The sequence below is a fragment of the Phallusia mammillata genome, chromosome 1 (assembly GCF_965637545.1).
Source record: "Phallusia mammillata chromosome 1, kaPhaMamm4.hap1.1, whole genome shotgun sequence".
In the NCBI taxonomy this organism is placed as follows: domain Eukaryota; kingdom Metazoa; phylum Chordata; class Ascidiacea; order Phlebobranchia; family Ascidiidae; genus Phallusia; species Phallusia mammillata.
In genome coordinates, this window is record NC_137252.1 from 17,455,415 (window position 1) to 17,466,818 (window position 11,404).

Here is an 11,404-nt window from a genome sequence, read left to right on the forward strand (position 1 = left end):
CTGAAAGGCAATGTCATGAAGGTTAGAACAATGTCAACCACATAAACACCAAAATATTGTTTCAAAAATAATACAGTAAAAGTTTTTAATTTTACCTGGTCATCAATAGTTCGGTTGGCCACTAGACTGACATCAATGCAGAGAAGAAAACCATCAATTGCTAACTTGCCATCAGGCATAGGTTTTATTTCAAAATCTGATTCAATTCCAAGTTGATCAGTGCATATGTACATCATCTTTTCAGCAGAAGAAACCTAACAAGTATCGCAAAAGGTTGATTATAGTGCGTGTTAGACAATGCAAGACCACAACAATTTGTCTTAGTTACGACCTTTGCCAATGAAGCCAATTTTTCTTTGTCAATAAAATTATCACAAGGAACAGTATAAAAATACATGAATACAAACAAACAATTCAGGCTATATTGTGTGCAATTTATCCATAATTAAAGTTTTAGGCATGGCCAGGAAATTAATTTGGACATGCCACACATTCCATTCCCAGGTTTATTGCTATGTTTGGAGGCATTTGATGACAACACTTGTGGACAGAACCTCACCACAATAGGCAGTGATAAACTGATCTATCTTCTTCTTTTAATGTGATTTTGAGAGGAAAAATAAATAAGTAGTTGGGTAATTGGCATGTTTGCAGACAAATGTTTGTCTCTGAAATCCACTTTCATTTTTAATCATGTAAAACACAATTCCACTGCTACCTTATTTTTTTGAATTTACTAAATCAGATTTTACTTTTGCTGACAAAAGAGAAATATATGTACACAACCCACAGTTTTAAATATTATCAACAAAAAACACAACACAATATCTCAAAATATTACTATATTTGGACATTTACCATTGTCATTGTAGGTAAGCTACCTGAATGGAAAATTTAGTTCCATGAAGAACTATTAGATTATCAGAAATAAACCACAATGTTTAAATTGTCTTGTGCTTAAATTTAAATTTTATAAATGTCAGAAGCTATACCTTGGTTTGAGCACATCTTTTGTGATAAAGTAAGTTGGAAGAGGTTCTGTGAGCTTCATATGTCTGATCATCAATAAACTCAGTCTGTTCGATAACATTAAACTTGTAGTCCAAACCGCTGTCATCCTGAAATTGTTTACAAGTGATGACTCAAAAATCAGATAGCCGTAAACCGGGACAATGTGGCAACAAAAAGACTCATGGTCAGACAAAACCAACATGTCACAAGACATAGGGTCACTGATATTTGCTTTTCAGGTGTAGAATATCAAGCTGGTGTAATGATCTGCAGGATGAATCACCTGTACGATTTTGTCTACCTTTAAAAAAACCTAATTTGGGAAAAAAGCTGTGTTTACTGGAAAAACCAAAACCCCAGTGATGTCTAGATGTTGAACTATTTATGGTTCATTACACCTAGTAATTTCCCTCCCAATAAATACCAAGAAAGTGTTTGTAAAATTTTTGGCAAAACAATTATACTAGGTTTATTTAGCTTTCAAATTTAATGGGTTGGGTAAAACTAAGTAGTTACACAATCAGTAAATGTTGACTTAGTAACACTTACCTGTTTGTTCACTTCACCCCAGTAAAGAAAATGGTCATTATTGACCACTCGGCCACCAAAATCAGATTGACTTAAAACAGAAGTGTGGTCCAAGTAGTAATTGTCAGCTTGTTCACGAACAAATCGGTTGCATAGACATGATTTGCCAACACCACAGCTCCCCTTGTACTGAAAATAAAAAAAAGTTAAACAATATAGAAACACATATCTGATAAGGTAATCCCAAATTGTGCCCTATGCTCCGACAGTTTTTTAACTGCATTAACAGTAGGGCCAATAGCACATTGAAAGACTTTTGAAATAAAATTTTGATTTGTTAGCCTAATGATCAAAAAGAGATCATGAGATGAAATTTGGTTATATGTTTGGTAAAAACAGTTTTCCCAAAATTCACTCCAAAAAGAACAAGATATCAAAGAAAAGACCAATCCATTGTTAAGATGTTTATATCAACCTGTTCTGTTCCAGAAAGACCAACCACAGCAATATTGAACACCGATTTTCTCTTTTCCTTGGACATGCTTTCACAAATAATTCACCACAGATGTTCTGAAACTGTACAACTATTCATCCATTGTAGTCTAAACACCTAACATTTAAGCCACAAACCCTGCAGAAACAACAGAATTTTATTGATTAAATTGTTCCTTTGTAGGTATGTTGGTATGTATATTACACACATAAAGTACATCAAGTTTGTAGAGCTCTTCTATAACTGTATGTATGTTAATAAACGCAGCTTAACACATATGTTACATACAGGGTGTCCCAAGTGTCTATATGTGTAAAATAGTGTTTGGAGAAACAGACATCATGTCAAACAAACATTGCAATCTTCTACATATTATTATTATTGCTGTTGCATTTGGCTCACAATTCTCCCACAGTTCACCAAGCCATAAATCATTCCCTGTTTGAGGGGTGGATGCACAGTTTGATTGATTTGTATTTGCACCGTAAATGACAAAACAACAATTGCTGATTATCACCAACTGCCTTTCTAAACAAACATGAACAAAAACTGTGCAGCATTTATTTGGTAATTAGTACTGTAAATATATTTATATATATATTTCATACAATTCAGACTGTAACAATAAACATTTGATGCTAAAAATTCATTTACTAACGAATAAGAATTAAAAAAAATAACGAATCACTGTTTTTTACATTTAAGTGACATTGTTTATTAAGTTTACTAATAAACAGGATATTAAATAATGATTGAACTTCAGTCATCTTTAGTTGAAGCAGACTTTTTGTGTAAATTTATCCAACAAAGTCAATAACAAATCACAACAGTAAAGCAATTTATAATTTTGAGTATTTAAATTGACACACATTTAAAAAATGAGACACAGAAATATTGTCGAATGTCGATGCACAAGCATTTTAAAGATGGTGCTTGACTCCATAGTCTATAATGCTGCTGTCTATTAAAAGTATTACATTTTTTTCCAAAAAAATATGGCTTGGTAACACACAACAGAAGTTTCTTAGTGGTTTAAATTTGTGCACAATTTCATTTTTAACAGAAATAAAAAAATGATTTTCCTGAAATTTAAGAAACTGTTTCAAAATCCAACATTTTTTACACTAAGCACTAACATTTTATGGTCTGTCTCTAAGTACTAGAATTTACAAAATGTTTTCACACACATTTTTAATTTGACAGCCCATATGCACATCGGAAAGGCGCAGCACAATACAAAACTGTGTGATGTGATGCCAGCAGCCAGCCTTTCTTGCAACATATACATAATACATTATACTGATGCTTGGCAGTAAGCCCGTTACCTACCTACGTTTGCGGTTTAAAACGCCGCTACTTAGCAACTTGTAAGCAAAAACATACTTCGTAAACTTATTTCGCAGTCAGCATTTTTACAGGTGGAATTGGCAAACGCAAGTCGCAAACGTTGTTGCATGTGATGTGAACATGTTCTTTACTCTGTGTTTGCGCAATGTAATGTGACCAAGTACGTAACGCCTCAGGTGTTTCAACATATATTTTTAACCTATTTATACTTCATAGTCTTTACATACATAAACGTACGTAAGGACTGTGGTATGTTGTCAAAAAAAACTAAGAAAGCACTATTTGGCAGGTCAAAAACTATATTGGCTTTCAAAACAAATATTTTTTTTATTAGTTTTAAATAATCCAAATTTATCATTTAAACACCGAAAATTGTTATAGGCAATTACACAGCGAGCACTGAAACTCAAACATCATTCTGTTCCTCGAAATTGTTTTCAGACAATATCATGTTTTAATTAAATTTTTCCGACAACAAATTTCTTGTACTTTACTTCCCCTAGTGACACAATTCATTTGTTGGGTAATCCCCAAAATCGATAACTGCGAATTGTCAATTTGTGGTGTTACGATCGTAATGTTTGTTTCCTGTACATGTTTTGTTTTGTCATGGGGTTTTTGTCAACAATGTGCATTTTTATTTGGTCTACCGCAGCTTACTAGGATAGGTTTGGTATTGTATTAGCATATCAGTAACTTCACAAGCACACACGAATTTCTGCTAAACGTATACATGTAAGCATACAAAACATCTATTGGGGAAATAAAAAAAAATTAAGCAGTTAAAAGTATTTAATGTTGTGTTATTTGTGCAGGGATGACGAAGACGAAAATGTTATGTCCATTCTTGTGGGTAAGCAAGTGTGAATTTTTTGGTCTATTAAACAAAATTGTTTTGCAAAATTACATACACTTTCGTTTCTCTTTTCTTGCCTATAACCTGCTTGCAGTTACCATGCAGAAACAAATAAGTTGTTAAATAAAAATAGGCAATAAAATAAAATTAAGTAACAAATATATATCTGATGTAATTTAAGCAAATTATTTGTGAAGTACTGTGGTCAATCAATAAATCGGGGTGGTACTACTACCGCATGATATTCCGCTCAAAATACTGCATTGTATGTGAAATGTGGGAATACAAGCCCAACAAGGGTAAAATATACCAGATTATAGTGTCAATTTTATTTACAAACCTTTAGTAACCCAAATAGCTCTAACCGTTAACGCTTTCAAAAGTCCGCAAAATTAAATTTTCGTAAAAGCATATTCAAGTTCTTCACAACTTCCTGTTGCATGATAACCTGTGGTATACCATGCGGTCACATGTCATATAACATGCTGTATTTAGTACCACCGAATAAATAGGGTGTAGTATAAATTTGCAAAATGTTGGAAAGTCATGTTTCTTGTTTTACAAAAATCATGCAATTAAAATAAAAACATTAAAAACCTTGTTTGCAAACAAAGGTTTATATTTTTTGTTTCATATAGCCACTGATATCCATGTGGGCTACATGGAAAAAAGCAGTGAAAGAGGAGATGACTCATTCATTGCTTTGGAAGAAATACTAAAGACAGCCAAACACGAGTACTAGTTCTAATTTTCGATTTGAAATAACATGGAAATGTATAAAATAATTAGAAGTCACAGATCACAGTAATTTGCTGCTTTGTAGTGTAACATGAGTTTACCGTATCTGGTATTAAACTGTCTAAATTTTTTTATCTTCGTTTCCAAGATAGTTATGTGTTGTGTATTTAACTTGCTGTGTTTGCAACATAGTTACAAACTAAAACAAATCCCTAAAAATATGAATTACTTTTTAGAAAAGTAGATTTTCTACTTTTGGGAGGAGATCTTTTTCATGAAAACAAACCATCGAGAAAAACACTGCACAGAACCATGGAATTGTTCCGAAAATATTGCCTAGGTGATCGACCATGCAAAGTTGAAGTAGTTAGTGATCAATCTGTAAATTTTGGTCACACCTCAAGCTCGTAAGTGCAGATGATTTAGTTTGTACCAACTTCTGTTTTATTGCATACTGAATCACAAACTGAGTTTTCACTGTTTCATGTTCTCTCAAGAACTGCTTTATACATGAGATTTGCATTGCATATTTTTATTTTTTGAGGACAACCATAGCTATTGTTTGATTGCTTTTCAGTAATTTGTTACACATAAAACAAACAAAAGGCCCCCACACAATATCTAATTTAAAACTAGGTGTGGTGTACTAAATTATGTTTAGTCAGGGTCAAATAAACCTCATATGTGTTTTGACTGTCAATGTTATGTATGTCTGGAAATAATAGAGAAACAAATACATGTAATTCAACATAACATGTTTTGTAAGATAAACATTTGCATTTTTTAGCATCACATCAGTAAACTACGAAGACCCAAACATGAACATTGGGTTGCCAGTTTTTAGCATTCATGGCAATCATGATGATCCAACAGGAGTGAGTATGGTTTTGTTTTCTGAAAAGAGTGCAACCTTCAGTTGACAACATATTGTTTGTTTTTCCAGGCTGGAGAACTTAGTGCTATTGATATTCTTAGTGTCTCTGGCTTACTAAATCACTTTGGCAAACAAACAAAGCTAGATGCAATCAACATTTCTCCAGTTCTGTTGAGAAAAGGGTCAACCAAACTGGCCTTGTTTGGACTTGGTAGGTATAGTACATAAATTATAAAACTATTTTGTATTCAAAATGCAATTTTTGTAAACTCATAAGGATCGATTCGAGATGAGAGACTGAACAGATTGTTTACTAAACGACTTGTCACAATGCTGAGACCAAAAGAAGACAAGGATGATTGGTTCAACATGTTTGTTATTCACCAGAACAGGTTTGTACACTATTCAAAATTACTACTTTTGAAACTTCTTCTTCAGGTTGTAGAGTCAGTGGATTCAAAGTTAAATAATTATAAAAACAGTGATGAACTGTATAATGGCAACTCAGAAACTTGTTTTCAAAGATTACAAAGTTTTAGACCATTTTAGTAGGACAAATTGACTGTAAATAAGGCAATTACCTGAAATTGTCATTTGTTTTTGTTAAGTCAGTTTTACAGATCAAGTGGTTGGAATCAGATATTTTGAATGCCATGTCAGAAAATGTAACCCACTCTACAGCTTACTTCTGGCACAGTTTTCTTTGTTATACAATATATGACTACAATTGTTTTGAAATTAACTTATGTTAGCATACAACACAAAATAAATCAGACTTGTTCTCACTTGGAAACCTACCTTATATTGTACTTTTGACATCATATCATTGTGCAGAGCAAAGCATGGCCCAACGAACTACATACCTGAACAGTTTCTTGACGAATTTTTCGATTTGATTATCTGGGGACATGAACATGAATGTAGGATTACACCCGAGTGGAACAGCATAAAAAACTTTTTTGTCATGCAACCAGGAAGTTCAGTAGCCACTTCATTATGTGAAGGAGAATCAAAACCAAAGTAAGTTTTTAAATTCGTATTAGATTCTAGGGTGCATTGTGTGCTTCATGTTTTTTTTCGACAAACATTACAATTTAGATGCATGTCAATAAAACAATGTCTTTAGGGGTTGCCAGTGGGTCATCCATTTGTTATGATCCAAGAAAAATGTATGATATTGCGGGATCAGTGTTTATCTGTCAACAATTTGAGATTTAAAAAAAAAAATTCAGAATTTTATTGGTTTACCTAACGTCTTCTATTAGAAATGTTAACTTATAAGTTTATTTTTTTGGGGGGGAATTAGGCCTGTTGAATTAAGCTTATGTTGCTTGTGTAAAGAAGGCTTATATTTAAAATAAGCAATTGTACTTTTTCTTTGCCAAATTTCTTTTTTGAACAATCGCTGGACTGGTGCTATATAAATTTGATGAAAACTTTGCTTTTGTTTTCAGGCACATTGCTGTGTTGAAAATTCGCGGCCGTGAGATGAAACATGAGATTATTCCACTACGAACTCCGCGCCAAATGTATGTAGAGACAATAAAACTTTCAGATCGAATTTCCACTAAAGGAGTAGCATCCGATGAAGACCTGGAGGAGCAGGCAAGAGCTCTATGCGAGGAAAGAGTGGAGCAACTTCTAATGTTGGCTGAGGACGAGAGATCAGGTCATCCCAAACAACCTTTGAAGCCTTTGATAAGATTGCGGGTGGGTTTTAATTTTGTAACTTCTAAATCGTAGTTTAGACCCTGTAACTGGCAAGATGGCTGTGTGGTTAGAGCAAGCGACTTGTCTTCGGTGGTGTTTCCTTTGAGCTACAAACCTGAGCGGCGTTGTACCAACTCACTGGAGCCCGATGGGTTGAACTAAATTAAAGTCACCAATTGCCTAAGCCGAAAACAACAAAAATGGATGATTCAACTTACTTAATAGGCAGCTCGACGCATCCAGACGTTGCCTGTTCACCGGGAATAAAAATGAAACAAACAAACCTCTGTCAATGTTTTAAAATATACAGTATTTTGTTGCATAAATTGATATTGTTTCTGTTCTAATAAGTTTGGTACTCTACATTACTTATATTTTGACCCACACTTGCAATCAGATGATAGTGTTTGGAATTTTGCTTTCAAACGGCACCTGAACGTCATTCATTCATTGCTTTATAATACAATAACATATTCTGTATCACGCTGCAAACTAAGTCCTATGTAAAATTGAGCGAAAAGACAGCTTTTTACGTGTCCTACGTTTCTGTTTTAGATTGACTACAGCGGCGGGTTTTCAACATTCAGCCAACATCGGTTTGGTGGAAAATTTGCTGAAAGGGTCGCGAACCCAGAAAACATCGTTCACTTTCTAAAGAAATCTGTGAAGCGAGAAAATGGATCAGGTGAACTTTCATGTAGTTTTGTGTCTGTTTTAAATCTGGTATGTAGTGTGAAGCAGGGATACTGACGTATCTGTATCACGTACTTTAGTGCTGCAAATACAACTATGCTTTAAAATTCTAAACTTTGTACAGTGACTATATAAAATAAGTCTCGGAATCATTTGGCCGAGCGCTCAGGGGATTTTCTGACGTAGACATGCAAAAGTTTTCAATTTAGTTGACAAAAAAAATGTTTCTGTCTTTACCGTTTCTAGCATAGTTGTAAGTCGGGGCCCAGTTCACGATAAGTTAAATGAACCGGGATTAGTTCAGCCCTCACTTTGCATTCGGCATCATTTGTGCAATTTCTGCATCTTTCTGGCCTGCTTTAGGCTTTCCTGTTTCAATTCGGGTTCAGGCCTGATTGGGGTTTCGTTAAAATCACTTAAAGGTTTCTCTTCATCGTTTCCGTTAATAGGGATGGATGTAAAAGACATGGATGACATGATTGGAGCTGAGGTCGTGGAGAAAGTCAAAATGGAGGATTTGGTGCAAGAATATCTCAACACAAAAGAAAAGGTTTGACAAACAAACTCGAATATAAAACTTTTTGTACACAGGTTTTGTATTGGTTGTCACAGTTTCTTTTTAATGTACAGATACAGTCCTTCTTATACATCTATGGCTTGTTTCGGTAAACTGTATGCATTGTTTGTTTGTAGAAAGATCAAATGGCATTGCTGACAGCTCGTGGTGTAAGTCAAGCTGTCAGTGAATATGTGAACAAACAGGAGAAAGACGCAATACTACAATTGTGTAATCATCAAATCAATAAAACTAAACAACACATCGAAGAAGTAAGTAACTGTCAGTTACTAACTGATAGTTTTTTTTTCTCTCGATTAGTTTTTACCGTTAGTGGGTGACTTTAAAGGGGCATTTGAGTTGTTTCACGGCACTTTCACTGTTTTTGTGCATTTCTTTTTGTGCGGATATAAATTGATACATGCTCATTCTATCAGTATGCGAAAAAATCCACTGTTCCGCGTAACTTTTCACTTAGCGATGAAAAACAAGTAACTGTTATCAAGAATTGCCGTTGAAGCCGATTCAAAAGATGACGTTTCTTAACCAAATGTCAACAAAAAAGTGTTTTACAGAGTCAACCTAGTCTAAGTAAGAACGACATCACATTGGAAATAAGCCGATATCACGAAGAGAAAGAACGAATCACTCAGGAGAAATCAAGCTTACATCAGTCGGATGAGGCAGAGGAACTAAGAGCTATTCTGGAGCGAGCAAAAGAGTAGGTCTTCATAAAAATAGTTTTGAACCTTTCTATAACTACTGATCAGCGTGTAATAACCATGCAATCTATTTGTCGTCATTAATTCGCGATACTTTTTTACAGAGAACGCAGACAACGTGGTGAGGAGGAACCAACGGTTTCGTCAGACGAGGAACAAATTAGTGTTGATGAAAATGACATAACGGGACCCACTGTGACCTCCACTGCTAAGCGGTAAGTGCTTTACTTGATTCATATGGCCAAGCATTGTTCCTTATTCTATTGGGATAAATACCAGCAGTCTGTCGTTAATAAGTAATTTGTTCTGCCAGATGACTTGGAGATAATCGAATGATGCTGGTGTTAAAAACCAAATGTTTGACATCACGAAATTTAACGTAGCGACATGCGTGGCTTGTGTTCATGTTGCACGATGGCTAAAATTTATATGTGGCGTTTTTTCATTATAAGCCAGTGACTGAATTTCCCAAATAAAAACCGAAACATCCAACAACAAAATATATGTTTTGTAAATAAACGATGTATTTTCGTACATGTACTTTGATTTAACAACTGTTTAAATTTGAAAGTTTATGAAAAAATTGTTTCTAACCCAAACAGCACGTTGTTACAGTGGTCGAGGAAAGGGGCGTGGTTCTCGTGGTGGGCGTGGCTCACGAGGTGGAGCTAGAGGCAAAAAAGCTCCAGTTACCACAACGTCACGAAGTTCAAATTCAAACAACAGTTTCTTCGGACAAGGAAACACTATAATGTCGGGTGTGACACCACTTTTTATTAGGTTTTCTGAACTCGTATCTGTCTAAAATGGTAGCGATACTACATGATCCAATGGCAAAGTGTAGCCTAAAGTAAAATAATTGAATAGGTTATTGGATTATTATAGAACGGTTTGTATACATGCGTAGGTTTTCCTTTCTTTGTTCAAGAGGCATCCAGAGAGCGTAAACATGCTTTAGGAGATAAAATAAATATACTGTAAAAGTATTTTTAGTTTTACTAAAGTTTGGTTTCAGAGACCTTGGGTTAGTCCAAGCGTTGGCTTTTAGATGGCATTCTTGTAATTTGTCAGTGGAACAATCGCAAAATACCAACGCACATCTTTACGAACACCCCTAAGTGTCAAGTAATGCATTTTGTAGCGTTCCAGAGACAGTCACAGGCCCAGCATTCGCAAAGGACCCAACAAATACCTGAAGATGATGTCATAATGTTGGATGACGACTCGACAAACGGGGCAACATCGCGAAAGAGCGCACCAAACCAAACTAGACCAAGTTTGTCCACGAAGCGCTCCAGGGGAAAAGGAGTCAACTACGTTTCATCGTCGGATGTAAGTTGTTTTTGAGCCTTTGGCTGTGGAGTCGCATTGATGATTTTTAGGTTTATTTCTGGAAATCAAGATTATGTTTTAGGGATGTAAGTATTGAAGCATGTTTTGCTATTTGACAGAAAGTTTTTTTATGTTTACTGTTATTTTGTTACCACACCTAACCAACATGATTTTCAGGAGGAGAGCAATCCCTTTAGCCAGTTAAGTTCCAAGAGGAGGAGGTGATACCAAACAGGCAATCACATAATGTCTAGTTTGTGTCGTAATTCTTCAACTGTGTTGCCAATCTCCTAAGGTTTTGAGATCGATGTAACTATACTGCCCTATTGTTTTTGCTATGCCATATCTAATACCGAATGTGAATCTGTGCCTTGCCTTATTATTGTGTCAAAGTAGCGTCGAACTAAAAATTACTGCTTGAAAATATTAAGGTGCAATTCTGGGCAGTGTTTCTCTGAGCGTGTGTATTTCGTTCCATTGTAGAATTAAATACAATTTTCGCTTTTGCTTTGATAACCAGATATCTGGATTTTATTGAAAGTTA

The 11,404-nt window shown here is 34.9% G+C and overlaps 2 protein-coding genes across 2 annotated transcripts in view; one reads left to right on the top strand and one right to left on the bottom strand.

The window, feature by feature from the left end:
* The window catches only part of LOC145215439 (rho GTPase-activating protein 5-like), a 26,884-nt gene extending 24,694 nt beyond the window's left edge, over positions 1–2,190 (bottom strand). The window contains exons 1-4 of the mRNA XM_080084144.1: positions 2,015–2,190; positions 1,561–1,728; positions 993–1,118; positions 96–254 (exon numbers count right to left, since the gene is read on the bottom strand). Of these exons, the coding sequence (XP_079940270.1) occupies positions 96–254; positions 993–1,118; positions 1,561–1,728; positions 2,015–2,080 (519 nt within the window). The 5' untranslated portion in view covers positions 2,081–2,190. The remainder of the gene's footprint in view (positions 1–95; positions 255–992; positions 1,119–1,560; positions 1,729–2,014) is intronic.
* A 1,785-nt stretch (positions 2,191–3,975) lies between these two features.
* Positions 3,976–11,376, top strand: LOC145230511 (double-strand break repair protein MRE11-like). The gene is made up of 17 exons (XM_080095958.1): positions 3,976–4,114; positions 4,195–4,232; positions 4,874–4,970; positions 5,210–5,380; positions 5,761–5,848; positions 5,917–6,058; positions 6,125–6,239; positions 6,682–6,867; positions 7,302–7,557; positions 8,113–8,242; positions 8,700–8,800; positions 8,944–9,078; positions 9,382–9,527; positions 9,633–9,743; positions 10,144–10,286; positions 10,670–10,860; positions 11,038–11,376. Coding segments are annotated over exons 1-17 (2,100 nt in total). The 5' UTR covers positions 3,976–4,112; the 3' UTR covers positions 11,086–11,376.
* The last annotated feature ends 28 nt before the right edge of the window (positions 11,377–11,404 follow it).

What these genes read in the sequence shown, in the direction of transcription:
- LOC145230511 (XM_080095958.1), top strand. An exon ending in ATCTCAACACAAAAGAAAAG is followed by an intron (nt 8,801 to 8,943) that starts GTTTGACAAACA and finishes GTTTGTTTGTAG; the next exon opens with AAAGATCAAATGGCATTGCT. An exon ending in AGGAAACACTATAATGTCGG is followed by an intron (nt 10,287 to 10,669) that starts GTGTGACACCAC and finishes TGCATTTTGTAG; the next exon opens with CGTTCCAGAGACAGTCACAG.